Here is a 27906-nt window from a genome sequence, read left to right as displayed (position 1 = left end):
ACCCAAGCCATCAATGCAGCGATGTACGCAAAGGTGCCCTTTCGCAGCAAAATGCCGCTGTATGGGGGATCTCTTTAAAGACGTGCTGGGGAACAAGGCAGGGGGCGTAGAGCAAACAAGATGGCCAAAACGTGAGCCGCTGAAGCCTGTGACTGGCACCTGGGAGGTGACATTACTCTACTTTTCCACTTGAAATTTTCCTCAATACGTCTGCGTAAAAATACGTCTCCGAGGAAGCGTTTCTTCCCCAGGCTCAGCCAGAAAGTCAGCGGCCCCCCCTTCCCACCGCCCCCGCGACGGTTATCCTATCCTTCGCCACCGCGGCTCGTCATGCCGCCCAGTGACTCCGGCCACCAAGCAGGTGCGGGCCGGGCAGGTGGCGGGGCAGGTAGGCTGCGGGGGCGGTCAGGGGCGGGGCCCGGCAGGTGCAGGGCGGGGCCCGGCAGGTGCAGGACGGGGTGGGTGCGAGGGGCGGCCAGCAAGCGGCGGTGGCAGGTACATGGGGGTCAGGTGCGGGGCCGGGCAGGCGGCGGCTGCGGGTAGGTGCGGGCCGGTGCGGGGTCAGGTGCGGGCCCGGCAGGTGCGAGGTCAGGTGCGGGCCCGGCAGGTGCGGGGCCGGGCAGGCGGCGGCGGCGGCGGCGGCTGGGAGCAGACGCTGCGGGGAGGGGCTCCCGGCCCGCGCCCGCCGATGCACCTGTCCCAGCGGCCAGCCCGGCTCCCGCACGTGGCGCTCGCGGCCGGAGCGCGGGGCTCGCGGCCGGAGCGCGGGGACACACCGCCCAGGCGCTGCGGGCCCGCACCGGAAGGCAGCCGGCTCCGGGCCGGTGTGCTTCTTCCTCCGGCCACCTCGGCTGCTGGACGTGGGCTCCGCCCGCGCCCCGGGGCCTTTCCACGCCGTCTCTCCCGCCGCGAGCGCCGTCGCCTCCCGGACCTCGGGCACGCGGCCCGCGGCGGGTGGAAGCCGAGCCCGCTCCCGCCGCCCACCCCCGACGTCTCGCGACCCGCACCCTCGACGCCCTTTCCCGGCCGCCGAGATTGCGCCTGCGCGGGGGCGGTCGCACAGCATGCAGCCCCGCCCGCGCCTCGCCAAACCTCGCGATATTTTATCTCCCCCCCTCCCCCCCCCCCCGCAGGTCCACCCACCCCAACTGCCCGGCCGACCTGGAAAGTTCTAAATCCCTGCGCACGCTCTCTGGGGCGCGTAACGTCCGGGCTCCGCCCTCTTCTGACTACGCCCCTTTCCGTCCGTCTTGTCAATCATCCACTTCTTCCCTCGGGCAACCCCGCAACAGCTCTCTCATTGGCTAGTCTGGAGAGCGGGCGCCGAGGAAGGTCGGTGACGATAGGCTGGGAGCCGGTCCCGCCTACCGGCCGTTTGCGCGGGCGGCAATTGGCTGACGGCTCCGTCCAATCGGCGGTAGGCTGTCGGATTCAAACCGGGATCGTTGGGCCCGCGGTCGGTTGGTCGCAGTCGAGTCGTTGCCCGGGGACAGGCGGTCGTGCGGCCCGACGCTCCGCCCGCCCGCAGCATGGCCCACAAGCAGATCTACTACTCGGACAAGTACTTCGACGAGCACTACGAGTACCGGTCAGTGCGGCCGGCGGGGCGGGCTCCGCCGCGGAACGGGACCCGGGGTCGGCGTCGGGTCGGGCCGGGTCGGGTCGCCGCGCGTCGGCCGGGGGCCGGGTCGGGGCCGGGGGTCGAGCCGGGGGCGGCCGGCGGCGGGAGCGCCGGGGCCTGCGGCCTTCGGTTCCCGCCCTTTGTTCGCCGCGGCCGAGCGGGGCGGGGGCTGCGGGGCCGGGGCTGCGGGCCGGCGGCTGCGGCGGGGGCGGCCGCGGGGGACCCGGCTTCTGTGCGGCTGCGCCGCGCGCCCGGGGCGGAGCGGGGCGGGGGCGGAGCGGGCGCTGGTGCCGACCGCGCTGGGCCGCCGCAGCCCGGACCCCGGACGCGGCGGGTGCCGAGGCGGCTCGGGGCGCGCGGGCTCCAGTCCCCGCTCGGGGCGGCTGGCCGCGGTGGCGCCCAGGCTCTGCCCCGGTGCGCGCCGGCACGTTGGGGCCCGGGTCAGTCGGTAGAGGACGCTGTGGACTGAGGTCGCAGAAGCCCTGGAGGAGCCTTTCCCAGGCCGCTCCTCCGGGAGCCGAGCGCCCTCCGGGGCGCGGTCCTGCGGTCCCCGAGCAGCTCGGGTGGGCTCGGCCTCGCCGGTGGCTGCGGAGGGCGGCGGCCGGCTTTGGTCTGCGTTGCTGGTTGGCCCGGAGGCGCGCGCTGCGGGAGCGGGTGAGGTCCGCCCCGGGCCGGGACGCGGAGCGAGCAGAGCTGGGGCCGGTGGCGCGCCCCTTTGGAGTCCGACTTCGTGAAGGTGGGCCCGTTGGCACGACTGCGGGCGAGGAAGGGGATGTGAGCCCGGGGGACACGGGGGCACGCGTATGTGGCTGTAGGTGATCGGTTCGGAGGCCAGGGAGGAATCGGTGTAGACGCTGGAGCAGCGTCAGGGTGACCGCGAGTACGTGTTGAGCGGCTGTGGGCGGGTCAGCAGGCTTTGGTCAGAGGTTGCGATCGGTCCCTAAGTTTGGGGGAGGCACACGCTACCTGTGGGTGGGCGGCCTGTCGCAGTGTTGTGGGAGGTCAGCGGCAGCTCCTGCAGTTAGGAGGAACAGCGTGGTGCCCTTGGGTGGCCTCCGGGCCGACCTAGCAACGTGGCACAGCTCTGGGGCGAACACAGGCTGATCTCTTTTGTGTAAATACCACCAGCTGGGTACGTAACTCGCCAGACGTTGATGACCGTTTAGGGCTCGGTTTGGGTTATGGGTTCCGTTTCGGATTAGCAACATTCGCGCCTCGGATGAAGCTCATTGGCTACGATCCTGCCACTGTGCAAAGCTTGGGTCCCGTTCTCTTTGGTGCCAGAAAGTGGGCCTGACCAGAAGGCGCAAGTCTCATCCCCACAGCCAGCGGACTGTCAGATAGAGGTTTTCTAGCAGTCCCGAAACTGGGTTCGTGCCTGTTGATGGCGGTACAGTTGACTGCTACTGGAAATGGTAAAATGGGTCTGTGAATTGTGATTAGTAAAGAACTTTTTACTGCAGTTAAGAGGGCTGCAGACTGGTCTTTTAGAATTTTACAAAGCTACAATTGTATATATTCTTGAGGTTTTTGACATTGAAGAGTATTACACATCTTCCTAAAAATAGCTTAGTGAAGTTTTGGATAGAAGTCATTCCGATAGAAGTCAGTAACTTACTGAAAACTGAAAGTCTTTGTGCAAGGTTGCCAGGTACACGTACATACGTGACACTTGGGTTTGTTTTTTTGCTTTTTAATTTGAACAAAGCAACTTGTAGAGTATACAAGAACTCATCCACAGATCTAGAATGTTGAGAAATGGGAAACCCAAATTAACAAATTATTTTTCCTCTTCTACAGAGTCTCCGTGGGTCTGGGATGTCAGTTTTACAGTGAGGGTTCAGCCTCACTTTAGGCTTCGGTGGTCTTAGATGGCTTCTCTGGCTGCCTGATCACATCAGTCGGCTTCCTAACCCATCAGGAAAGACTTAGAAAAAGAGTTGGGCATGTTCTTTCCTTTTGAAGACCGTTTCCATAAGTTGTGTATGTTTTGCTTATATCCTATTTGCCAGGATTTAAGTCACCAGAGGTTAGCTGTGGGGAGGCTGGGATGTTTTGGGCAGCTGTGAGCCCGCCTTGCATTTGGGGGATTCTATTCCTGAAGAACATTGAGACAGCAAGCAGCCTCAGAGAAGAAGAGGCAAATTCTAAACAAAATACTTTCTGCTTTTGGACTGTACATTCTTCCTGTTTTGAACATTAGGCCATAAAAAATCAGAATTAGAGGTGGTAGACCGTCCTCGAGATGGATGCCAACAGTAATGTAACAAGGGTTGCTTTAAAGATCTTTATTTTGAACTCCAATGTCACGTGTCCTAAAAATGCATCTCTAAAGTGACCATATTTGTAGGAAAGGTGTATTTGCTAATACTTGGCTATGTCTTTTTAACAGGCATGTCATGTTACCCAGAGAACTTTCCAAACAAGTCCCGAAAACCCATCTGATGTCGGAAGAGGAGTGGAGGAGACTTGGCGTCCAACAGAGTCTAGGCTGGGTTCACTACATGATTCACGAGCCAGGTAGGGGTTGCCGTTTAGGAAAGCATCCATGAAACCAAAGAAGTAGTGGTTGTGGTTGTTGAAAATTAAGTAATACTGACATTCAGTGGTATTTCCAAAGCAACCCTGGTAAGTCTGACTCTTCTTGAATGGCTGATTCCTTTCCTCTCTAGGAAGAATTTACATTTTGTAGTAAATAATACCACACGAGTGAAAGGAATGCATTATTCTACCTGCGGAAAGATTAGGAGTTAAAAAAAAGTCAATTCTTTCATTTTAAAATGTGCCATTGATAAAGTATTTTACTGTAAGTATAAGTAATTCTGGTGACCTATGTCTTTAAAAACTAAGGGCTTTAAGACACTTTGAAGTGTCCCTAAGTTCTTTGCTGCAGTAGAAGTTAACACAATTTGGAATGATTTGTTTTTGCCTTTAGTATTCTATTAAAGGATGATTGGGATTTGCTACACCAAGGTGAGATAAGGTAACCTAGTGAGTGAACCCTGAACAATAGAACGAGTGTTCTGTTGTGTGGATTTTACCAGAGTTTCCTGGATATGAAATGTTAAGCTCAAATTCACAGGGTTCAATTCTGCTTTTGTGGTATCCTTAATTAAATCTAACTGAACAATTATAATGCTTTGAGCAAATTTGGGGGGCATGATATAGAAACCGAAATAGGTGGAACAGAGCTTGTTTTCTGCTCTTAAAGAAAAGCAGCAATAGCATCAGAAACTGACTTTGGGGGGGGGATTGGGGGCATTTAATTGTACCGGAGTTCAAAACTCTAGAACCCAGGGCTCCCACCCAGTGAAAGAGATCCCAGGAATGGGCCCCTGGGATCTGCACTTTTTACAGTTTGGTGGTTTTTGAATTTGGTGTTAGGTGTCTTTCCTTTTCACTGGAATTGAGATCCTAAATGTAGAACCTGTTTTCCTCGAAGTGGCTTCTCCACTTGACATCTCTTTTTCCTCAGGGTAGGTAAAACACTGTGGGGAATGTTCTCCATCAGGTGGTTTTCTAATGTTTATAGTTGACAGTGACTTTTTTCTTCTATTGTTTTTTAGGATTTTATTTATTTATTTGTCAGAGAGATCACAAGTAGGCAGAGAGGCAGGCAGAGAGAGTGGGGGAAGCAGGCTCCCCGCTGAGCAAAGACCCCCCCCCCCCCCCCAACCAATTCAGGGCTCGATTCCAGAATTCTGGGATCATGACCTGAGCTGAAGGCAGAGGCTTTAACTCACGGAGCCTCTCAGGGGCCCGGACAGTGACTTTTGAAGCAAAGTTTATTTCAGATATTTCGATAAGTGACAGTTAATAGATTTATTTTGGTTTGAGAATTTCAAATTTTGGTTGAATGAATGAGTATTAACCATATTTTAAAATTATATATTTTGTTTCCACAGAACCACATATTCTTCTCTTTCGACGACCTCTTCCAAAAGAGCAACAAAAATGAAGTCTACCTGGGGATTGTCAATTAAGTTTTTTTCAAATTTAATGTATATGTGTATATAAGGGTAGTATTCAGTGAATACTTGAAAAATGTACAAATTGTTGACCCATACCTGTGCATGAGCTGTATTCTTCACAGCAACAGAGCTCAGTTAAATGCAACGGCAAGTAGGTTACTAGAAGGTGTTTAAGATAAAATTTGTAGTTGGTTTTTCTCTTTACTGTAAGTGCCTGTTTGACTTGACCTGTTACTTTTGTTAAATAAAGTTTGTATGTTGCATTTATCATTGAAGTTATTGGGGTTTATCTTCTAAGGTTGACTTGTGTCTGCCAAGGATAGAGGGTTTCCGTTCTAGGTTTTGGTCTGGAGGAAATAGACGTAAAGAAGTGGGATTAAATGGGTTTACGGTCACGCGGTTTGGGGAGGGAGGGACTTGATTCACTGGGAAGGAGCCGTTCACGGCTCTGGTGCTCGTTTCGTGTCTGGAGACCGGGGCCGATCCGAGGGTGCCACGTCTGCTGGCCGAGAGGGGCCTGAGTCGCCGTAGTGCTCCCTCCACAGCGGCAGAGCATCTTAAACCGTACACGCCGTTCCACACGGTTGGCGTCGAAGTTGCTTCCTAGCTGCTGCAGACAGGGAAGCCCCGAGGCTGCGGTCCTCCGTGTGGGCGGCGGTGCAGGGACGGGACGGGGGACCCGCTACAGGTGGGAGACTCGGGGACTGCCCAGTAAAGGAGCAGGGCCCGCGGCAGCCCCCGGCAGCCCCTGCGGCTGCCCGGGAGACCGGCGGGGCGGGGCGGGGCCCGCGTTAGCCGCCGAACCTGGCGGTGCATGCACCAGCCCCGCGGGCAGCCGCAGACGGCGGCGCCCGTGCCCTCCCCTCGCTCCCGGCCCGGCTGCTCGCAGTGGTGCGTGGCCGCGCCGTCTGGGAATTCTCGTCCTTGCGCGCCGCCCAGTGCTCCTGCCCCGGGCGCTTCCCTGCGCCAAGGCCTCCTGGGCCTGGAGTCCACGGGCTCCGCTTCGGGTGCCCCCGGCCAGGCGGCGTCCGGGGACGCCCGAGGTCTCTAACGGAGGGCGGCCGCCGCCTCGCGGGACCAGGGCGGCCCGCGCGCCCACTTCCGGTCGGAAGCAGGGGTCGGGGGCGGGCCTGGGTGCGTTTCTGTGACGCACTTCCTGGCGCCCGCTCGGAAGGCGGAAAAGCGGGGAGTCCGAGCGCCGCGCGTCCGAGCCGCCGGCCGACGGGGCGGCTGCCGGCCTCCGGGGCCGGGCGTCCTCCGAGCCGCGCGCCATGGCGTCGGAGGGGCCTCGGGAGCCCGTGGGCGAGGTGAGCACGGCGCCCCGCAGCGGGGGCGGGCGCGGGCGGGGTCAGCGCGGGGCGGCGGCGGCCGCGGTTAGCGGGGCAGGCCCGGGACTGCGCCCCCGCCCCGGGTCGCCGCGCTCGCGCCGGGGCGCCCCGCAGACGTTGGCGGCAGCGCGGGCGTCCGCTCGGCCTGCCCGGCCGCACCGCTAGACGAGCCCTGGCGGCCGCCGCGACCCGCGCTCGGACGGACCGGAAGGCGCCGAGGTCAGCCTCGCGGGGCGGCCGCGGCCGCGGGAAGAGCCGCTGCTGCGGTCCCGTCCCGGGCTTGCTGACCCGCGGCGTCCTGGCGGGGCTGGCCTTGGCTCCTGAGCGGAGGCGCTTCGCCGACGGACGGGACAGGGTCTGCCGTGGGCATAAGGCTCCGCACCGCGGCGGAGTGTCGGCGGCCGCCGGTCAGCGGCCGGGCCTGCCCCGCGGTGCTCGGTGCTCGGTGCTCGGTGGCCGCGGCGGGGACGCGACAGCGCGCGCAGGCCGAGGCTGTCGCAGCCCCGTCGGCCGGCGCGGACTCCGTCCCGTCTCCCCGCTGGCCCTCGGCCTCCCGCACCCGTCCTCACTGGCGCGCAGGGCGCGGCCTGGGCGGCACCGGCACCGGCACCGGCTCCGGCACCGGCTCCGGCACCGGCACCGGGGGAGCTGGTTCGCCGCCCGACTCTTGCTTCCGCGGGACGCAGCGTTTGAGCCGCAGACACTCCCGGGACCGGCCGCCGTGCCGCAGGAACCCGGCGCCGCTCCGTGGGATTTGTGCTCACGTCTGCTTCACACCCAGATGCACGTCGTCAGCCGCACCCCGTTTTCCCTCAGGGCGTCAAGTTGTCCGCGGATGTGAAACCGTTCGTCCCCAAATTGGCTGGGCTCAGCGCGGCGTGGCCGGAGTCCTCCGGAGCTGGCGGCTTCCCCGGCTGTGCGGCCGCCTACCACCCGCCTGTTCCGGAGCGCCCGGGGCCTGGGTACGTATCCGCCTCCTGTCCGCCCTCCGCGGGCACTGGCGGGGATTCCAGGGCGAGGGGCTGCACCTGACGTGGCCAGCGTTCTCAGAACGACGCTGCTCCTCGGCCGAGAAGGGCCAGAGGCAGTGGCGCAGCCCACTGCGTCCAGCCCCGAAAACACCAACTTCAGCTCTCGCACCCACGTTGTTTTGGGCAAAGGACGTGTGCAGGTTGCCTTGCATTCCCTAGTGGGAAATGCAGTTTTCAGGTTCCTTTGTGCTTGGGGTCGGAACTGTGTCCCGTGCCCCGGGGAGATGCGTGCTGGGGGCGCCGAGAGGAGGGGGCAAAGGCGAGCCCAGAGAAATCCGCGCTGCGGTTGTGACACCGTGAAATCCTGCGGGGGCGGAGTGCGGCTCGCACCGTGGCTGCTCCCTCTGGGGGAAGTTGTTTGGGAATGGCTGAGCTTTGCTTTTTACTGCTTTTCTTTGTAAATGTCCTGGGCAGCGTCTAGAAGCTCGGGTCATAAAATTCTCCTAAATCTGTATTGAAAGAAGGCTTATGTTGGCTTGGCGATTTTCCTTTTTCTTCTCAAGTCTCGCTCTTTAGGAATCTATACAATGGTTTCCATTAATAGCTGAATCTAGAAAGCCGTGCCTTCAGCCCTGCATGTAATTGTGTAGAATACCTGATTTTTAACGGCCTGCATCACCTTTGTGATGTCAGAGTCCTTGTCTGTATGTTCCCTTGCTGGGGTCGCACATGTTTCCTTTTCATGCCTGCATAGTGTCGATCGTACACTTCGTACAAATTCTAGGCTTGTGTTCACAGGGACAAAGTTTGGAATGAATAATAAAACCATCGAGCGGTTTGGTATATATACGTTGTATTTTTTGACCAAGTTGAAATTCTGCCTCTGTGCTTTGCTAGGAACACTCAGGTCTTCCCCTGTGATTTCATCCTTTGTTAGAGGAAGGTTGGCATGGGTCTCATCTGAGCTGTTCCCTACCTTGGGTGGTTCACAAAGTAAAGTATAAAATATATTTCATTCAGTGAGAAGGATTCGAAGCCGTTTGTTTCAGGTGGGATTCCAGTTAGCCAAAGTGAAGGTGGAAAACGTTCCTACAGCTGAAGTAATGTTCTGGGAGTAGCATGAATCCAGAAGAATCAGAAGCTTAAGGGTGTGCACTGTTGAATTTAAAAATTAGGTTTTTTTTTTTTTTTTTAAAGATTGTATTTATTTATTTGACAGAGCATGAGAGTGGAGAAGGTCAGAGAGAGAAGCAGACTCCCTGCTGAGCAGGGAGCCCGATGCGGGACTCGATCCCAATCCCAGGACTCCGGGGTCATGACCCGAACCGAAGGCAGTCGCTTAACCGACTGAGCCACTCAGGTGCCCTAAAAATTAAGTTTTTTATACTCTTTTTTTGGCTTTAATTTTTTTTCTTTTAATTACATATAACCTAGGAAAAGATTGGCTGACAGTATTCCTGCCTGATGAGAAAACAGTTAAGGACAAAAGAGGTGTGAAAGCAGAGGGGCAGGGTTAGGAAGGACAGGAGCCTTTGAAGGGGACAGAATGGGGATGCGTATTTGAGAACCGATGACCTCGTCCATTCTGATGGAGGCTGAGACACCTGCCCGAGCCGGGTTTCCTGTGAATGAGGCTCGCCCCTGCGGGGAAAGAGCCGCGTGCGCTTTTCCCTAGGGAGCAGCGTGGTCTTTCCTGCCTTTCCCGTGCCTGTGCCAGGCCACGAGGTGGGCAGGCAGCGTCGTGTTACTTGACACCTGAGAAGCTGGGGCCAGAAACGTGTGGTCATTCAGGTGGGCAGTGCCCGAAGCAGAATGAGCGTCTGTGCCTCTGGCCTGCACCCCTCGAGCTCCCCAGAGCTGCCACTGCCGCGGGGACGAGTGTTTGCTGAGCACTTCAGCCTGCTGCAGTCCGTGGTCCGCTCTGGGCACTGCTGAGGGAGTCTCGGCTGTGAGAACTAGTATCCCTGCACAGAGTGTGGCTGGAGGAGCTGCTGGGGCTGAGCCCTGCGTGACGGCGGGGGCGCCTGGAGGGCGCCTGGAGGGCGTGGGAGCAGCCCCCGTGCTCCAAGCAGGCCCCGGGTCGGCCGCAGGGACCCGGTGTGCTGGGCAGGAGGTGGGGCACGGCTGGCTGTGTCTTACGCGCTTTCGGGCCGCTCACTCCTGGATTCTTTCCGCTTGAAGACTTGGCCTGGGTTCCAGGCACTGAAGCTAGGGAAGAAGTACACGGAGCCCTGCGGCCTGGGAAGGCCTCTGGGGGTCCGGGTGGTGTTGGCAGGAGAGAGGCTGTGGCGGTTGCTGGCTGAGTACATGCAGGGTTGGGGGTGGGAAGAGGGGCCGTTTGGGGTCCAGCAGCACAGCCTGGACTCCAGTGCCCATTAGGGGACAGGGAACTGGTGAGTGGGGCCACCTGGGGGCTGAGTGAGGCCTGGAGCTGGCCGAGGTGTCCGTATGTGAAGTCTGAGCAGACCGAGGAGGGGTCTAGGTCCGTCTGACTGGAGAGGAAGGGGACGTGGAGGAGGGTCCTCCAGGCCGAGCCTTTGGAGTCCAGGCTGGCGGGGCTTTCCCCGGGGTGTGACAGAAGGGCCAGCCCTGCGGATGCCGGGTGAGGAGGGGGTGGCGGGGCTTGCGGGGGGGGTGGGGGGGGGATGGTCCTGGAGAGCCGGTAGCAGTTGGGAGGGGTGGGGTGGAGGGTGGGGTAGTGGGGACGTGGGAGCGGGGAAGGCGGAGGGATGAGCTGCCGGAGAAGCTGCTGTTGTAAAGGGAGGCGCGGGCGGGCGGGGGAGGGGGGCGCGTGTTGGTGCTGGGGTCCGGCTACGTCGTCGTTTGTGGCAACTGGCATTTTACACGCAAGCTGCCGCGAGCCCCGGGGGTGCTGGGTCGTTGCCGTGAGATTTTACTGGGTGTCGTTTCTGCCTGCCGTTGTTTTGGCCTTGTTGGGAAAGCAAAACGCCAGCTTCCCAGAGGAAGAGAGACCAGTGAGCACTTGTCCAAAGTCGGAGACTAGATTTTGCATCGAGCCAGGATGCACGCCCAGGGCTCTGGGGTCGCGGACGTAGGGTCGCTGGAGGCCGCAGCCTTCACAGCCGCTGGCCCCTGCCTCCCTTTCCTCCTTTAGCTAAACTTCATGGGTCTGTTCATGTGTCTGTGTCTGCAGTTGGACTAGCGCTTCTCTGCGGCGTTTTGCTCTCAGCCCGTGTTTGCCCGCCCCCGTGAGGAACAGACCCTCCCACACCCCTCACGCCCCCCACCCCGCCCTCAGATCTTCTGAGCTTCGGATAAAGTGAAACAGGGACTCGCATCTGGGAGCAGGACGATGCTTTAAATCGTTTTCTTTTCTGCAAAGAGCAGCGCTGGGGCAGGTGTGCTGAGACAGCAGGTACCATGTACGGGGTTTTTCTTGGGTTTTCATTAGGAAGAGTTCATTACTGGAGTTCGTGAATGGTCTTCCTGGGTGTGAACTTCCTGTAAAATGTCGCGGGTTCAGAGACCGTGACAGCAGGCCGCCCAGTTAGGAACTGCATGTGCGTGCATGCAGGGAACCTTCTGCTGAGGGTGTCTCAGGGGTGGGTGGTGACTCCTTTGCCCTGTAGTGCAGGCCCTTCCTTGCCCTGGGACAGGACCGTGACTGTGCACTGGAGGGGGCTGCCTGTGCGTGCGCCTGCCGGCAGCCCCGCTGGGAGAGGGTCGCCCGGGTGCCTCGTCAGCAGCTCTGGTTTTCCTACCTATCTGTGGGCCAGCACGCTTTGGGATTCTGTTGATTTTCTACAGGAAGATGTTCAGCTCTGGGAAGTCCCAGAATCATTGGCTGGAGCTCATTTGTGTCTCGGCTCATCTGCTCCGTGTCGGGCCATTGTATCGTCTCTCGTTGCTGGAGGATTGAAGCCTCTCGCTGGATACCAGATTTGCTCACAAAATCAGTGTTAAATTATATTTTGGCCTCGCCTAGCAGTTTGAGCAAACAGGGGGCACGGCGGTGTGCACAGACGGCGCCCGTCTGGCCGGTGCGCTGCAGCTCCCAGGCCAACGGACACAGTGTCCCCTTCGCAGCTCTGGCCCTGCGAGGCCGGAAAGCACAGGATGGGTTGGTCGGGCTGGAGGTCGGATGGGGCGGCGGGGGCTCTGTGAAAGCCCCTCTGCAGGGAGAGTGGTCTGGGTGGCCCTCTGGGCCTCGGTGGCTGCCGGACGCTTCTCAGACGTCTGACAGTGTGGCGGTGCGGAGCTGCGGAGGCGTCCCTGGGCTTCGCTGCTGCCTGTCGCGCTGCCGTCCTGCCGAGGGCGTCAGCCCAGCAGTGAGTGCGGCACCGGTGAGGAGGAGGCCGGAGCCTCTGTTCCACTCTCCGAGGCGTCTCCGTGCCAGAGCCAGCGACCTCAGAAGCACTCGAGGGTTTAACTGTGCTTCTTACGGAAGAGCTCCTGGATTGGTGATGTGAAATCCTCAACTAAAACCTACCTCCTTGTTTAGGCAGAAGCTCTATACTGAAGATGTGGCCTTCGGAGCTTCCGCTTTTCCTCCTCAGTATCTGTCTTCGGAGCTCGCTCTTCATCCCGGCAGCTACTCTCCCTACCCCGCCGAGTGTTCGCAGAGCGTCTGCCCGGTGCCCGGCTCGCCCTATGCTTACGGCCACCCCGGCGCCTACCGAGCTTTCCAGACCGTGAAGCCGCGAGCCGAGCAGACGTGCCCTCTCCCACAAGACCCAAGAGCCCCGTTCAAGGTTCGCTTACCGCCCTGGTGGGGGGTACCGTAGCGTTTAAGATAGAAAGAGCTGGTTGGTTCTCACGTGGTAGTTAAGTATTGTTTATCTTTTTTGTATATTTAGGAACTGATTTGTCTTTATCCGGTTTTGAAACAGTTGTTGTGGATACTTAGTAGGGATTTTCTGCTTTAAGCCTTTTTTCATGGTGCTGGTCTGCTTAATTCACGGGGCTTTTTAATTCTCCCCACAGAAAAAAACGTATGATGAGCAAAAGTTTGACAGCAAGAAGGCGGACGGCTCTCTGTCATCTGATACAAAATCAGTTAGAGGTTCACATCCTGCATCCATTCACGCGGACGCGACCTTGAAACCAGGTGAAAAAGACATACTATCTGATGTCCTGTTGTCCTCCCCCGCCCGCCCCAGAAGTGGCTCTGTTCTTTGTACACCTGTTTCTGCGGATCGGATCGACTCTGGTCGGTCCTGGAGACCTCTCCGCCCAGGGAAGGGCCTGTCGGGGAGGGCGGGGCTCTGTGGTGTGCCCTAGTGTGGCAGGACCTGGCTCAAAGCCACATGGCAAGTAAGTGGCACCCACAGGCCTCGAGACATGTCCTTAAGTAAATCGCAGGCACATCCCTTGGACTATATTTGACGATATTTGTTCCTGAAATAGCTTCTCTGGTGTTCTGTTGGGACACTTTTTTTTTTTTTTTTAAAGATTTTATTTATTTATTTGACAGACAGGGATCACAAGTAGGCAGAGAGAGAGGGGAAAGCAGGCTCCCCACAGAGCAGAGAGCCCAGTTCGGGGCTTGATCCCAGGATCCTGGGATCATGACCTGAGCCGAAGGCAGAGGCTTAACCCACTGAGCCACCCAGGCGCCCCCATTGGGACACTTTTTAACAGGTGAGAGAGTTTGCATTTTGAATCCCATCCTGAGCAACAGCCAGCCTGGGGCAGTGTAGTTCCTCAGGGACGTGTCTGCTCCGGCCTTGGAAACTGCTGTTCCAGGCTGTGGCTGAAAGCTAGTGGCTGCAGGGTGGCCGGTGTGGACGAGTGCCGTTTGATGGCTTGTTTATGCAGAGAGCTACACCTTCTGTAATACTGTAGTTACTAGGAATGGCCATTTTATTTACAGGTATAGCTTACGTTACTTGGTATAGAAGTTTTTCTCTTTGTGTTGACTTCACTCAGAAACCATTTGGCGCAGGGCACTTTGCGAGGAAAGTTGTGCAGTTAACCGTAGTGACTGGCTTCCTGGCCGTCCAGTCGCATCAGCATTCCAAGTTGACTTCTGCCTGCTTTCTTCCGAAGTTCCTCTCACGTGCGGGAGAGGTATCACTGAGAAGAAATTCGTTGGCGTCGCTGTCAATCTGCGGAACCCTGCAGCGCGTGTGGAGGGTAGTTAGGTCAGGCTGCAGTAGCTAGTTGGCGAGCTGTAGAATTCCGCCTCACAGCTGCAGTGCGCTTTGCTTCCTCCTGCCTGCGGCCCGACCCCAGCAGCCGGCGCTTCCGGCCCTCGCTGCGTCCCGTCGCTCCGCAGGCGGCATCGCTGGCAGATGGCGGAGGGCCTCGGACAGGCCCGTGTCGGTGTGTCGGCAGCGAGAGGCGTCCCGCCCTGCAGTTGCGGTGTGCGTCCGGGTCTTCACACAACAGCTACGTTTTCACCCCTTTTGTTTGTGTTCCTACAGACGGTTACCAGAAACGGACAGACAGGAAATCCAGAATCGTTGAGAAAAGTGTGTCTGCCTCCAGACCCGGCCTTGAGTTTACCAGGTTGGACTTCCCTGAACAGCAGGGTGCAGAGACCAGTGAGGTCGCAGAGACGCAGAAGCAGCCCAAGTGGGGCCCTCTGCGCCCCGCCTCGGCCGACCTTCCCCTTCTCCGCGAGGTGGTGCGGCCTGCCGAGGTGCGTGCGGGGCCCCCGCTCTGTGTCCCTCCTCCCCTTCTCCTTCCTTCCTTCTCCCCACGCGCCTTGGTAGGTGCCTCTCGGTACGTTCCGTCTTGCCGTGGGGGCCTTGCCGTGCACACAGAGGACCGTCTGCTTGGACTCTTTCCAGCCTGGGGTGGGCCCTAGTACAGCAGATTCTAAAAGAATCGCCGAATGCGCTTCCTGGTGCCTGCTAGCTGCGGGGGACGGGGGTCGGGCTCCGGCACGGTCCCGCTGCGTAGACCGCCCCCGGTGTCCCCTCACTCCCAGCACTGCATTCCCACAGCATGTTTGCAGTAGAGACAAACGGATTCCTTCAGTCCAGCAGTAGTGTGTCAGACTGTGCGGGGTAGCCTACGGTTCTTCCAGGCTCTCTGTCCGCACCGCGCTCTTGGTGCCATCACCGGCTCCGCAGAAGCATAGTCACGGTGTGGTTTGCTTGCCATTTGACGATTTCTAAAACACCCCGTGCTCCGCATTTGGTCTTGCAGTTTCAGTCCCTCCAGCTTCTAGGAAAAGACGTGCTGAGGTTAGTAGTTCCCGAGGTGGCTTCTCCCCAGTTTCTGCCAAGAGAGGGTGGGAGGGCGAGCGGGAGGAGCCCCCGGCCACCTGTCTGCGGAATGGTGGGCGCTCTGCTTCCTCGAATGCTTGGGTGCCAGGCCACTGACACCCAGCAGCGGGCAGGGCGCCTGCCTTGTGCAGAAGGTACCGCGTCCCGCACGCATTGACCTTGACGCTGTGCGCCGCGACGCGCTTCCCTGTGGCTAAGCCGTGACGAGGGAGGCAGGCAGCCAGCTGGGCTAGAGGACTCTGGTTTGGCAGCCGTGTGACCCCTTTGGTCCGGCTGCGTGTGTGGAGTAGCTGAGGCTCGAGGGGCTGCCTGTGTGCGTCCCTGGTGGTCAGTGCGTTAACCCAAGCCTGTGAGCCTCTGGGGAAGTAGGACAGGCCGCCAGGGAGCTGTTGTGTCGTGGTCACCGGCTACACACCTGTCTGGACACGAAGTGAGGCACGTGGCACCGGGTGGAGGGGTCCGTCTGGACTCCTTGCCTGAGGATGCGTTCACACTCTTGAGTTACACGGGGACTTCTAACTTTTTCTTGTAGAACAGACTTTTCTCCCTATTTTAGGGGTATCTTTGAACATGAGAAATTTTTAAAACAGTTGACCCTGAACAGCAGGGGTTTGAGCTGCATTAGACAAGGGTGTTTTTGATAAACACAGGGCAGTACTGTAAACATTTTGTCTTCCTCGTCATTCTCTTAGTGATGTTCTCTTTAGCTTACTGTGCTGTTAGGGTACAGGATGTGACGCAGGTTACGTGTGCTGTGTGTGTTAACTCTTTATGTGGTCGGTCGGGGTTCTGGTCAGTAGTAGGCTGTTAGTCGTTTTGGGGGGTCAGAAGTTCCATGTGGAGTTTCGTGTCTCCAGGGGTCAGTACCCCAACCCCCATGTTGCTCAAGGCTCACCTCTGTCTGAAGTTGTTCAAGAGAAAACCGTGTTAATCACCTAAATCTTTTTTTAAAGGTGCGTTGTGGGGCCTGAGGGGATCCCCTCAGTTTGAAGATAGGCACATGTAGGACTTTGTGTTTGCGTTTTTAAGACTTTTAGCATTTTTCCATGTCATTAAGTAGTTTTTGAAAACCTGTTGCACTGACCCTTGATGGATGTGTGTGTAATTACTGTAACGCTCTCGGACAGGTGAGCCATGGTGAGCAGGTAAGTTGTATTCAGAGAACGGGCTGTTTCAGTAATTTTACTTTTTGTTACTGGGCTCCGATTTAGTGAATCAGACAAGTGGGACACGTTTGGAAGGCTCTGAGCTTTACAGTGTAAGCCCGTTCAGATTTGAATGGATCCGTTCCCTTTCACCCTGAGTGCTGTGCTCACCCCGAGCTCACCCTGACGTCTGTCTGCGTGTGCTCACCCGCCCGTGTCTCATTTGCTGCCTCGTGTTTTTGTACATTTGTCGTCTCTGTGGACCTTCTCAGGGATTTTTTGGGACTTTGGTGCGTGGGCATGGTGCACAGTGCCCCCCTGCCAACCCCAGGCAGGGGCCCTGCAGCCTACGTGGTGGGGGCACACTTGTGCTGATGCAGAACTTGTCGTGTAGTTAGGAAGCTGTGTGGTGCGCGTGCTCTGATCCCCTCCGTGGGGCCTGTTCTCCCCCTGGCAGAGAAGTAGGGGACACTGCGGGCTCAGCTGAACACTGTGGGTGGCTTCTACAAGGAGTGAAATTTGATGTTAGGTATGTTTTTACTTATCTGGGATTTTTTTTTTTAAGAGCTTGAGAGCTGGGTGGGGGCATGATGGGATGGGCAGGAGGAGGAGGAGAGCGAGAATCCTCAGTAGACTCCACACCCGCTGCCGCGCCCGACCTGGGGCTCGGTCTCACAGCCCTGAGATCGTGACTTGAGCTGAAACCAGGAGTCGGAGGCTTAACAGACTGCGACACCCGGGCAACCTGGAATTTTTAATTAGCGTTTATTTTGGAGATTTTACAAATGGCAGGGGAAGCTGTATTTAAAAATTAAGTGATTACTTTCAGTTTGAAATGGTAAGAAGATGCTGGTTTGCCTTTTAGGGTGAAGGGGCGGTGAGAAGCACGGGCGCAGCGGAGTCCGTGGCCAGCCGCGCTGTGGCCGGGCCCTCCTCCTGCACCAGAGGTAAGAGGGGCTGCCGCGGCCTTAAGATAGCAGCACACTGTTGTGCAGGCCCAGTGCCTCAGAAGGGGTTTTGTTCTGAAGCCTTCTCTAAGGCAGCTGGGTGCGGACAAGGTGGTCTCACCGTGAGAAGCTGTGAGTGATACACGAGATCCCACATTGTTGGGCGGGGGGCGCAGAGTGGAGGCAATGAACTCCACGTGAAACGTCTGCTTTTGTTCAGTTAAGGAGGAATTTGATGAACTCAGAAATGACTGTTTCCCGACGTGTAGCCTGCACCAGTGGTTCCATAGTTCTAGGTGCAGGACCCCTCAGCACCCTTTAAAAAGCCCCAGAGAGCTGTTTATTTGCACGATAGTGATTCGTAGTAGCAGTATTCAAAGTTAGAATTGAGAAATTCTTAATATTACTTCATTATTCTCTTATAAGTAACAATAATAAACCATTACCTGTTAATGTAGCTTTTTTTTTTTTTTTTTTAACGATTGATTTATTTATTGTAGAGAGATGGGGAGAGAGGCAGGGAGAGAGAATCTCAAGCAGACTCCCTGCCAAGCACAGAGCCCAGCATGGGGCTCGATCCCAGAACACCCTTGACCTGAGTGGAAGTCAAGGGTCAAATGCTCTACTGACTGAGCCGCCCCGGTGTCCCAACATAGCATATTGTTATGAAAAGTAGCTTTTCCAAAGTTAGACCGTAGCCAAGAGAGCAGCGTTTGTCATGTGTGCAACTCTGCAGCCGGCCCAGGGCGGCCTCGGCCATGGTGGCTTCACTGTCCCGTGTTGCGCGGCATCCTGGAAACCCCACTGGACACTCAGGAGCAGGAGCGTGGGGGTGGTGCAGGGCCTGTTCCTCCCGTCAGGGAAATGGTTTTGACCTAGGACCCCTGGAAGGCTCTTGAGGGCCTCAGAGCGTACTTAGAGATCTGGCCGGGCTGCTCCAGGGTGACGTATCAGAGCGCGTTCAGTTATTCTGCCTTTAATCTTTCTGAGTAGCTTGTCCTAACGAGACATTTTTACAGAATTATTCATGATGTGTCCACAAGCGTGTGTTCTTTTCCGTTCTCACGTGTGGTATGTGTGTGCTTTGGTAGAAACCTTCATGTAAAAGGGGACTTGAACGGTGTGTAGCTCAAAAGCATTCCATCTCGTCCACTGGAGGGTCGCCCCTGGCTGCCCAGGGTCGGCCTGGGCCCTCTTCTGTCTGGGCTGCCTAGGGAGAAGCGTGGCTGTACTTGGGCCTGAGGTTGAAAAAGAAATTACCACTTGTTCTGGTAGCTGAGGACCATGATCTTTGACTTTGGGTGTTATTGGTACACAGCAAGCTTAGTAGGGCCAAAACTTGATCTTTGCCCTATTAATTTTTGTGTGTTTGTCATGTGGACCTAATTGTGGATTGTTACTTTTTAACCAGAACTATGGTTTGTCTACCCACCCGCACCTCCGAATTAAAGAGCCAGTTGCTAGGAAAATCACGCAGCCTACAAGTTAACTCAGCATGCGTGTTCCCAGAAGAAAGCTTAGCAAATGCTCTAGTTTCCAAGAGAATGTTTGGAGCACCAGTCTGAATTTAATTATGCTCTGAGTAATGACCTCACATAATGTGTGTTTAGAATTTCTAAGCAGTTTTATTTTACCGTTGGGATGGCTCATGCACTTTGGTTATCTTTGAGCAGAGCTCTCTTGGACACCAATGGGTTATGTCGTTCGGCAGACGTTATCTACAGAACGGTCTGCAGCCCCTAAAAACGTTACTTCCGTGATAAACCGAGAGACGCTCGCTTCGTCCGCAGACCCTCGGAGCGTCAGTATGTCACCACCTGAAGTTTTATCTTCGGATCCTTCCTACAAAGAGAAACACGCCCACTCCGCTAAGAAGGTATGTGTCGTGTTGGCTTATGTTGGTCTTCTGTGCCCCTGTATAGTCTGTTTTCTCAGATCCTAACAAAGTGTTGCATTCTGTGCTGTAGTTGCTAATGTGAGTTGGTTGTACTCGTATCTTGAGAAAAGCAGAACCCCAGTCAGGGAGCACAAGTGGTAGCTTTCCGAGTACGGGGCGGTGTTGGTTTTACACCCGTGCTCTTTTTTTTTTTTTTTTTTTTTTTAAGATTTTTATCTATTTATTTGACAGAGAGAGATCACAAGTAGGCAAAGAGGCAGGCAGAGAGAGAGAGAGGAGGAAGCGGGCTCTCCATGAGCAGAGAGCCTGATGTGGGACTCGATCCCAGAACCCTGAGATCATGACCTGAGCCAAAGGCAGAGGCTTAACCCACTGAGCCACCCAGGTGCCCCCTACACCCGTGCTCTTAAAGCATCTGTGACCCTGTTCTGGAAGATCAGCATCCAGAGATACTGCAGAACGTCACACTCTGGCATATGGAGTCCTGCTCTCCTGCCTCCTAGTCTTTTATCTCTTGTATTTAAATTGCTTTTACTTACTAGGGTGAAGCCAGCAAGACAGCTGAATTCCACCTTTTGTGGTCGCCTGGGGTAGGTTACTGATTTCTGGTTGATGGCCGCTGTAGTAAGACAGCATCGCAGAATCCTTTTTCCATTTCAGTTCAGATGTTAAGCTGTCATTTTCATCGGTCCCTGGATTTATTTCTCCACGAGCCTTTCTTTCTGGTCTAGATTTTGTTCTTTTTTTTTTTTTTTTAAAGATTTTATTTATTTATTTGACACAGAGACAGAGATCACAGTAGGCAGAGAGGCAGGCAGAGAGAGAGAGAGGAGGAAGCAGGCTCCCTGCTGAGCAGAGAGCCCGATGCGGGACTCAATCCCAGGACCCTGAGATCATGACCTGAGCTGAAGGCAGCGGCTTAACCCACTGAGCCACCCAGGCGCCCCTAGATTTTGTTCTTGATTTTCATGGTGTGTTGGTACATTACTTTAGGTGGGGATGTGGCCATGTTTGCTGATGTGCAGTGACGCCCTTTCTAAGAGAACAGTTTCTGTTCCCCACAGTGTCACAGATCACCCCGTACAAACGGGAGCTGTGCTGACGGAGGGGAAGTGTGCTGCTGACAGTTAGAGCGAAGTCAGACCTGGGAGCCTGTCCTTACCGCTTATGAACAGCGTGAAGGACCTGGGAGCCGCAGGCCAGACCCTCTCTGAGCACTCGTGGCGCCGCCAGCCATGGGCCATGTGGGCGTAGGCGGCGCGGCAGGGCTCAGGCTGGGGCCGCCGCTCGGCTGCCGTCTCGCTCTCTGAACCAGGCTTCCTCATGCACGGTTCAGATTCTTAGAGTTAATAGTAATGATTTTGTTTTATTTTCCCATAAACTTTTTTTTTTTTTTTTAAGATTACATTTAAGAGAGAGCGAGAGCACGAGCAGGGAGAAGCAGGCTCCCCGCTGAGCACGGAGTCCGATGCGGGGCTTGATCCCAGAGCCCTGGGATCATGACCTGAGCTGAAGACAGACTTTTAACCAACTGAGCCTCGTAGGCGCCCCTAAAATTGGTTTTCTAATTATAAGTGTGGGGAAAGTTTATTTTAGGAAAGTTCTAAGATAAAAATTTAGATCACCTGTAGTCTTACAACCTAGGGGTGTGGTCTCCTGCATAACGGGGGTCGTAGGGTCGGGATGGTGTTTTCCTCTGAAACTGTGTTGTGAGCTCTTATTACTGAAATAGCGAACGTAAGCCACAAAGAGCGACTTAGGACCGAGACGTCTTCCCTTTGCTGCCGGCTCCTCGGAAGCCTGCGTTAACGACAGGATATATATTCTACCTCAGGCTTCTCAGAACATCAGCACAGAGAGCTTTGTTTTTTAAGTTTTTTTTTTTTTTTTTCTTTTAAACAAAAATGAGGCCATATGAGACCATTCTACACTCTCATCTTTCAGAGTTGACCTTTTCACTTCACAAGATGTCAGGGGCAGGTCCTCTAGGTCAGGAGGTGAACGTTCTTAGGGACAGTCCCCGCCGGGGATAAAGCAGGGCCCCCGACGAGGAAGGGCCCTGCTCTCTGGTAGACCGGCGTGGCGCAGACTGGTCGCGATGGGTGCTCCAGAAGGCCTGGCGGGGGACATGGAGACGGGCCGGCTCTTGAGCTGGAATGACCGCGCAGGCCTGGCCTGGATCCTGGTGTGAGGCTGAGGTGTGTTTGAGCTGACGGGGAGGGAGGGTGGGAGCTGCGGGGTCACATTCAGCAGCTGTGGGATGGGCGCAGACGTTTGTGTGATTTGAAGGCTCCACAGGGGATTCAGATGTGTGATTGGGTTTAAGGACCACCAGGCTGCTAGGAATGGCCCCGTCCGGGTTTATTTTATTTACTTTATTTTTAAAGACTGTTTATTAAAGAGCACTCACAAGTGTACATAAGCAGGGGGAGTGCAGAGGGAGAGGGAGAAGCAGACTCCCTGCTGAACAGGGAGCCTGATGTGGGACTTGATCCCAGGACACTGGGATCATGACCTGAGCTGAAGGCAGCCACGGAACCCTCTGAGCCACCCAGGCTCCCCCAGCACACCTGGATTTATGAAAAGGCTTTGGGTTGGTATTAAGAGATGGTAAAATGATCTCTTCCGGCCCAGAAGTAGGGATACCAAGTCTGCCAGTTTCAAAGTAATTGGATAGGACAGCTTTTTCAGCAGATTTCTTTTCCTTGCGAAGTACTGTCCTGAGTGCTCGTCTTCGGAAAACAGAGGTGAGGAGCCCAGCTCTGAACAGAGCCGCCTTCTGGCTGAGCAACTTGGTATCTCCAGTTTGCTCCAGTTCGTGGAAGGACACATTCTCGCGAGTGTCTTATAAACTCATGACTTTGCTGTGTTTTTTCTCTCTAGTCCAGAGCATCCCGTGGCGGTGATCCTGACCAGAATGAAGGCTCAAGAAAGCACAAGAAAAAGAAAGAGAAGTCTAAATCAGAGTACGAAGTCCTGACGACGGTTCAGGAGCCGCCAAAGATTGAAGTACGTTTCTCTTTATTATGCTTTTCATGGTCTAAGACGTGGGCCCGCCCCAGCAGACGTACAGACCCGCACAGGCTTCCGAAGGGAGACTCCCCAGCACTTCCTTCCGTACTCTTCGCCCCGTGCTACAGGGAATAGGTGCCCCCGGTGTTCTCCCCTTGGGCGGCCCCGCGCAGCGGCAGGGCGCGTGCGGAGTCGAGAGCCGGGTGCCTGCGGGGAGAGCCGGTCTACGGGTGCCGCGGTGCTCACGCTGGCTCCTCAGTGTCTTGGTTCCCGTTCCCCCTTGCTTTGGCGTGCTGGCGCCTGCAGGGTCTTCTTTTCTGTCCAGACATGTGACTGTGATGTGCTTCACTCGGGGGAAAATGAGACTCCCATAACCCCATCCTGGGCCCTGGCCGAGAGAATTCCACAGACCTGCAGAATCCCTCTGGGCACTGTTCTCCTGCGGTGCCACAGGGCAGCCTCTGTGCTGCGGGGAGTCGCCCTGGGTTCACACTCCGTGCCAGGCTCAGCCTGACTCCCGGTGCTCGGCTCTGCTGCCTGCCCTCCGGCTTAGGGCCAAACCTGAGACTTTCCCACAAACCTGGGGGCTCCCAGAGCTCTTGGCGCACTCCCTTGAGGACACTGGGGTCGCGTGTGTGAAGACCTGTGATCCTGACAGAGTGTTAATAATTTGGGCCAACAAATAATTCACGGAGTTCTGCTCCCCTGTCCCGCGTCACTTCTCTGAGTCATGTAAAATGCTAACGAAAGCATCTAAGGTGTTTTTAAATGACTTCACCGTTGTCATTAGAGGCCCGTTGCCCTATTTTCTATTTCATTTCTATTGTCTAGTCTGGGAGCAGCGCACGGGACTAGAGCAGTACTCCCGAGACTAGACCAACGGGTACTCTAACGGAAGCGCAGTTGAAGGCTGGGTGCTGGAACACTGTGCCCGGGGGCCCAGGGCCCCCACAGCCTTGGGGCCCCCGCCCACTTGCTCTCTAGGGCAGTGGGATCGGAACTGTGGTCTTTAAATCAATTTCTAAGAGTAAAACGGTTTGGGGCGGTTTGAGGTCTCCTTGTGAGCTCTGTGGGAGCTGGTGACAGAGATCCCGGGCAAGGAACAGCTCGCACGTGGGCACACTCGGTTCTCGTGATCCGCCAAGAGCTCAAGGGTATGTGGTTTACTTAGGATGCCGAGGAGTTCCCCAATCTGGCTGTTGCGTCTGAAAGAAGAGAGAGAGTAGCGTCTCCGAGATGTCAGGCCAGACAGCAGGCCCAGGTAAGTTTTAGATTGACGCGGTCATTGCTTTAGGCTTAACTCTTCCTGCTTAACTAAACTCTTGAGAAAAAAGTATCTTCCAGACTTTTGTATGTACGAGAAAGGTGGTTTTGTTTTGATTTCTTTCTTCACTGGAGAATCACACACGGGTGTCGACGCTCTAAGTGCACTGTTGTGTCACCGTCGTGAGAAGACGGCGGTATGCTACTGCTGCATCAGGAGGCGGCACAGACGGCCTGGCGGTCTCCGGCGGAGAGTGGGAAAAGTTGGCTGTTTATTTGGAAACAGGAATTGCGTTGTGAGGCGGCAGAGTCTGACAAAACAAAAAGGAGGCCCCCCCTCCCTGCAAATTCAACCCTGAGTGCTCAGTACAAGGTGAAGAGGGGGCTCTCCTTGAGCCCCTGCCCTGCGGTGGATTTGCGGATGAACTTGTGATTCGTCATCCGGGTGGAGAACTCGTACACTTGGCCCCATTTCTCCACGAGTCTCCAGCACTTTCACTGCCATTTGGCCTTCGGAAGTGGGGGCGGTATTTTCGCATTTGTGAGCAGTAAGACTCTGAACGTTGTGCAGATTCCCTGGGATTCCTGTGGTCCAGTTTGGTCCTCTCCTGTCCCTGCCCGCGGAGTCTCTGTAGCCACCTGTGTGGCACGTCGCGCTCGCCTGGTGACGTGGGCCCACGGCTGGGCAGGAGAGGACGTGCCGAGGGCAGGTGTGCTGCGGCTGCCCGTGTCCGAGGACCCCAGATCACAGCCCTTTCAGAGTAGCATGTGTTTCAAGTAGAGCACAGCTCGTGCCTGAATTGCACGCCTGCCACATGCATTTTGACTTGTGTAAATTCTTGGTCCCAGCCCGCTGACTTCATGGCATCCGGTTGGCTCTCTGATGCAGTCGGAAGTTGCGTGGTGCCCGTGAGACAGTTACACCCATCAGTTGGCCTCAAACACGGACTCCCGCTGCCACAGACTCCGCACACGTCCTCGTGTCCTACCTGGGGGTGTGCGCCTGCACCGTGTGGGTGCAGACGGAGCCCCGGGGCTGGAAGGGGAGGGGAAGAAACCGCCGCAGTCCCCTTGAAAGATGATGTAGCATTATCTGGATTTTTCTTTAAATTTTTAGATTTTTAATGGTTGCTATATAGAGGTTTCATTTTATCTTTTATGACTTTTTGTTGTGAAGTGAAAAGCACGGTTTGTAAAATACGCCACCCTAAGAAAGCTTCTGACTCTAATTCTTTAGAACAGTTATAAAAATAGTGGAAAGAAGAGCCAGATTCCAGTGCAGTTGGATTTGGGGGGCATGCTGGCGGCCCTGGAGAAGAAGCAGCACTCCCAGAGCGCGAAGCCGTCCTCCAGACCTGTGGTGTTCTCGGGTAAGTGCAGCTTTTCGTCTCCGAGGGATGGCCGGGCGTCTGTCGGGCAGGCCGCTCCGCTCGGTCTCTGCAGTTGGAAGCGTGTGTGTGGGGTCCGAGGGCATGGCACTGGGGTAGGGAGAGAGATACTAGTGGGATAGCTCGGGAGTCCAGAAATAAACCCACATAACCGTGGCCAGTGAGTTTTTGACCAAAATATGTTCGTTAAAAGAACAAGGAACAGTTTTGAAAAATGGTGACGGGGGACAGCTGGATTTCCACCTGCTGGAGAAAGCCAGGCTCCCGCCTCACCCCGTGTGTGGCAGTTCGCGAGGAGCGATGACCTGAAGCGAGCACAAGGTCCGCAGAGGCCTTAGAAGAACACGGAGGTGGGGCGCCTGGGCGGCTCCGTTGGTGAAGCGTCCAGTCTCGGTTTTGGCTCAGGTCGTGATCTCAGCTCGGGCTCCGTGCGGGGCGGGGAGTCTGCTCGGGAGTCTCTCTCATAACAACACAAAGTAAATTTCACGACCTGTGCTTAGGCAGTGGATTTTTAGCTAGGACACCAAAAGCACAGGCCACAAAAGCAAAAATAGATAAACAGAATTTCATCAAAAACAAGAACTTTTGCATAGTAAGGGACATTATCAAAAAACGAGAAGAATTTCTTTACAGAAAGCGAGAAAATGTTTGCAAATCATATACCTGATAAGGATTTGCTGTCCAGAGACCTACAGAATCCTCCCAAAGCTCCACATTAAACACCCACTAAAAAACAGGCAAAGGACTTGGCGGCGCCCCACAAGAAGACACTCGCGTGGCCGGTAACACGTGAGAAGCTGCCTGACGCCCTCAATCTGGACGCGTCGAGCCAGCGCCGCAGGGAGCTGGTTCTTCGTGCCTGCCGCGGTAGCGGTCGTCGGAAATTTGGAGAAACGGGGGAGGACGAGACCGCTCTGGGAGGCCGTCCGGCAGCTCCTCAGGATGCTGGACCCGGCCCCTCGCCGGCCCCTGCTCACAGCAGCAGCGTCCCGAAGAGCTGAAAAGGAAACAGCCCCTGGTGTGTATCGGCACAAACGGGTGACCAGGGTGTGGCCCGGCCTTCGTGCCGGCTGCCGCGACCTGCGTGGCTGCTCGCGTTCTCCGAGATGAGCCTGCACTGACGGGCCCACGCTCCGGGAGAGATCCGGAGTGGACAGTCCCCGAGAGGCCTGGAGGGTCCCTGAGCTGGAGGCTGTGGGGAGCTACTGCTCCGTGGGGACAGACTTGCAGTGTGGAGCCCGGGAGCCGTTGGGGAAGAGGAGGGCGTGGTGGTCGCACAGCACTGAATGGAGTTGGCGCCCCTGGACCGGGGGCTCAGGGCCGGTTACAGTCCAGATTCTTGTGACGGTTTGAGACCGGGACCGGGCAGGGGAGTGTTGCACACTCACGTGCTCACGAGCCTGGAGTACGTACCATGTGGCCCCTCAGGGAAGAGCTGGCTGACCCTGACCTGTCCAGCCACGAGTGTTTGATTGTTCCGCTGCGTTTCGGAGTTGCAGACCTGGGTCGATGCCGCCGCTCGCTGCTCCGCGGGCGTCCCACCGACCCGACTGTCTATTTCTCGGGCGTGCTTTTCAGTAACTGGTAGATGTCAACGTCGTTTTCCCCGCAGGTACCTCGGTTAGCCCGTCTGACCGGCCGTGGCTGCGTGTTGCCCGGACCCCGCGGCCATCTTCTGTCACTCTTAGGGCGCGTTTCTCACTGGTCTCCACTGTCCAGTCTGTATTTGATTTTCCCTGGTTGTCTCCGTGACGTTGGTCGCTTTATTCCTGGCAGGACCCGCCGCTGGGTACCCTGCGAGTCTGAGTGCCCGCACGCGCCAGAGCTCAGGGCCGCAGCCGCTCTCGGGCCTTCCCTGCGTGTTGCTTTTCTCCGCTGCTCTGGGGAAGGCCCGTAGGGCACCGACCGCACACGGGGTGGTTTTCAGACCAGTCCAGCTGCCTTGGCGGGCGTGGGTAACTCCGGGGTTACCTGTTGGCAGAGGCAGCTTTCCTCGGCAGTGAGCAGGGGGCTCGTTCTGTGTGCTCTGATGAGGGGCGAGGCAGGTGTGGCCACAAGAGACAAGAGTCGTGCAGGCTTGGTCCTCAGGTGGGCGCAGCCGGCGGGTAAGCGCCAGTGCAGGCGGCAGGCCGAGGTCAGGGGTGGGGTGGGGGGACTGTGTAGGGCTGGCCCGCTTGGTACTTGCCACGAGCTCTGGGTTGGAGGCATCCGGCACTGCCTGGCCCCCAGGCACAGGGGGTCTGGCTCGGGGGGTGGGGGGAGGCTGGCTTGCGTGGCACAGGCATGTTCCAGGCTGGACCCTTAGGTAACTCTAAGAACTGGCCGGCCCAGGAGGGCCACTGTTTCCTTTGCTGAAAGCCGTGAAGATGTCAAAGCAGCATGGTGAACAGAGAACGCACGAACCTGGTGCGGGGCCTCGCTTATGGGTCAGGGCAGGAGTCCCCCAAGCCTCCTGTTTCTCAGAGCAGTTCCCTGAGTAGCCTGCAGCGGCTTGGAGAAGTCTGGAAGACTTTCAGCCACTCTCTGGTTCTGCAGGGTACAGCCTCCGGGGAGCCCACAGGGGGCTGTGGGAACTGTGGACCGAGCTTTCCAGACCTTCCGCAAAAGGAGAAAGCCGGAAGGCAGAGGAAGGGTCCTGTGAGGGGTCTGGGGTGGCTCTTTTGGGACTAGGTTCAAGCTGGACCTTTTAGGTGGGGTCGTGTGTGAAATAGCAGTTGAGCAGAAGCAGGAGCCCTCCATCAGATCAGAGTTCTTTTAAAGAAGCATCTTCTGGTTTGGTTTACAGACCCCACTGAGGTGGAGGAGAAATCGAAACTTTAAAATTGGCCTGTCAGGGGCACCTGGGTGGCTCAGTGGGTTAAAGCCTCTGCCTTTGGCTCAGGTCATGATCTCAGGGTCCTGGGATCGAGCCCCGCATCGGGCTCTCTGCTCAGCGGCGAGCCTGCTTCCTCCTCTCTCTCTGCCTGCCTCTCTGCCTACTTGTGATCTCTGTCTGTCAAATAAATAAAATATTAGTTAAAAAACTCAATAAAAAAATTGTTCAGTCAGAAACTAAGAAGATAGTTCTGTAATTACGTGTGACTAAAAATACATAATACAGATGGTCAAATCATTCTAAAAGATTTTTAAGAGGCAAATTTTATGTTTTCCAGTTCAGGTCACCTTTT

The 27906-nt window shown here is 56.3% G+C and overlaps 2 protein-coding genes across 2 annotated transcripts in view; both read left to right on the top strand.

The window, feature by feature from the left end:
* Nucleotides 1-1457: 1457 nt before the first annotated feature.
* On the top strand, nucleotides 1458-5859 carry CKS2 (CDC28 protein kinase regulatory subunit 2). The gene is made up of 3 exons (XM_045083025.1): nucleotides 1458-1588; nucleotides 4014-4141; nucleotides 5527-5859. The coding sequence occupies exons 1-3, from the start codon at nucleotides 1530-1532 to the stop codon at nucleotides 5577-5579; spliced, it is 240 nt and encodes a 79-aa protein (XP_044938960.1). The 5' UTR covers nucleotides 1458-1529; the 3' UTR covers nucleotides 5580-5859.
* A 901-nt stretch (nucleotides 5860-6760) lies between these two features.
* Nucleotides 6761-27906, top strand: part of SECISBP2 (SECIS binding protein 2) — a 43998-nt gene continuing 22852 nt past the window's right edge. The window contains exons 1-10 of the mRNA XM_045083024.1: nucleotides 6761-6899; nucleotides 7737-7882; nucleotides 12354-12603; nucleotides 12836-12959; nucleotides 14278-14495; nucleotides 17098-17179; nucleotides 18853-19055; nucleotides 21960-22085; nucleotides 23260-23349; nucleotides 24589-24721. Of these exons, the coding sequence (XP_044938959.1) occupies nucleotides 6864-6899; nucleotides 7737-7882; nucleotides 12354-12603; nucleotides 12836-12959; nucleotides 14278-14495; nucleotides 17098-17179; nucleotides 18853-19055; nucleotides 21960-22085; nucleotides 23260-23349; nucleotides 24589-24721 (1408 nt within the window). The 5' untranslated portion in view covers nucleotides 6761-6863. The remainder of the gene's footprint in view (nucleotides 6900-7736; nucleotides 7883-12353; nucleotides 12604-12835; nucleotides 12960-14277; nucleotides 14496-17097; nucleotides 17180-18852; nucleotides 19056-21959; nucleotides 22086-23259; nucleotides 23350-24588; nucleotides 24722-27906) is intronic.

The sequence above is a fragment of the Mustela putorius genome, unplaced genomic scaffold, assembly GCF_011764305.1.
Source record: "Mustela putorius furo isolate JIRA1106 unplaced genomic scaffold, ASM1176430v1.1 tig00000680_pilon_pilon_pilon, whole genome shotgun sequence".
In the NCBI taxonomy this organism is placed as follows: Eukaryota; Metazoa; Chordata; class Mammalia; order Carnivora; family Mustelidae; genus Mustela; species Mustela putorius.
Note: the sequence above shows the minus strand (reverse complement) of the source record. Positions and strands in the feature narration are given on the sequence as shown.

Coding starts and splice junctions, on each gene's coding strand:
- CKS2 (XM_045083025.1), top strand. CDS start 1,530: ATGGCCCACAAGCAGATCTACTACTCGGACAAGTACTTCGACGAGCAC. Junction 1,589..4,013: donor GACGAGCACTACGAGTACCG/GTCAGTGCGGCC, acceptor TCTTTTTAACAG/GCATGTCATGTTACCCAGAG. Junction 4,142..5,526: donor CTACATGATTCACGAGCCAG/GTAGGGGTTGCC, acceptor TTGTTTCCACAG/AACCACATATTCTTCTCTTT.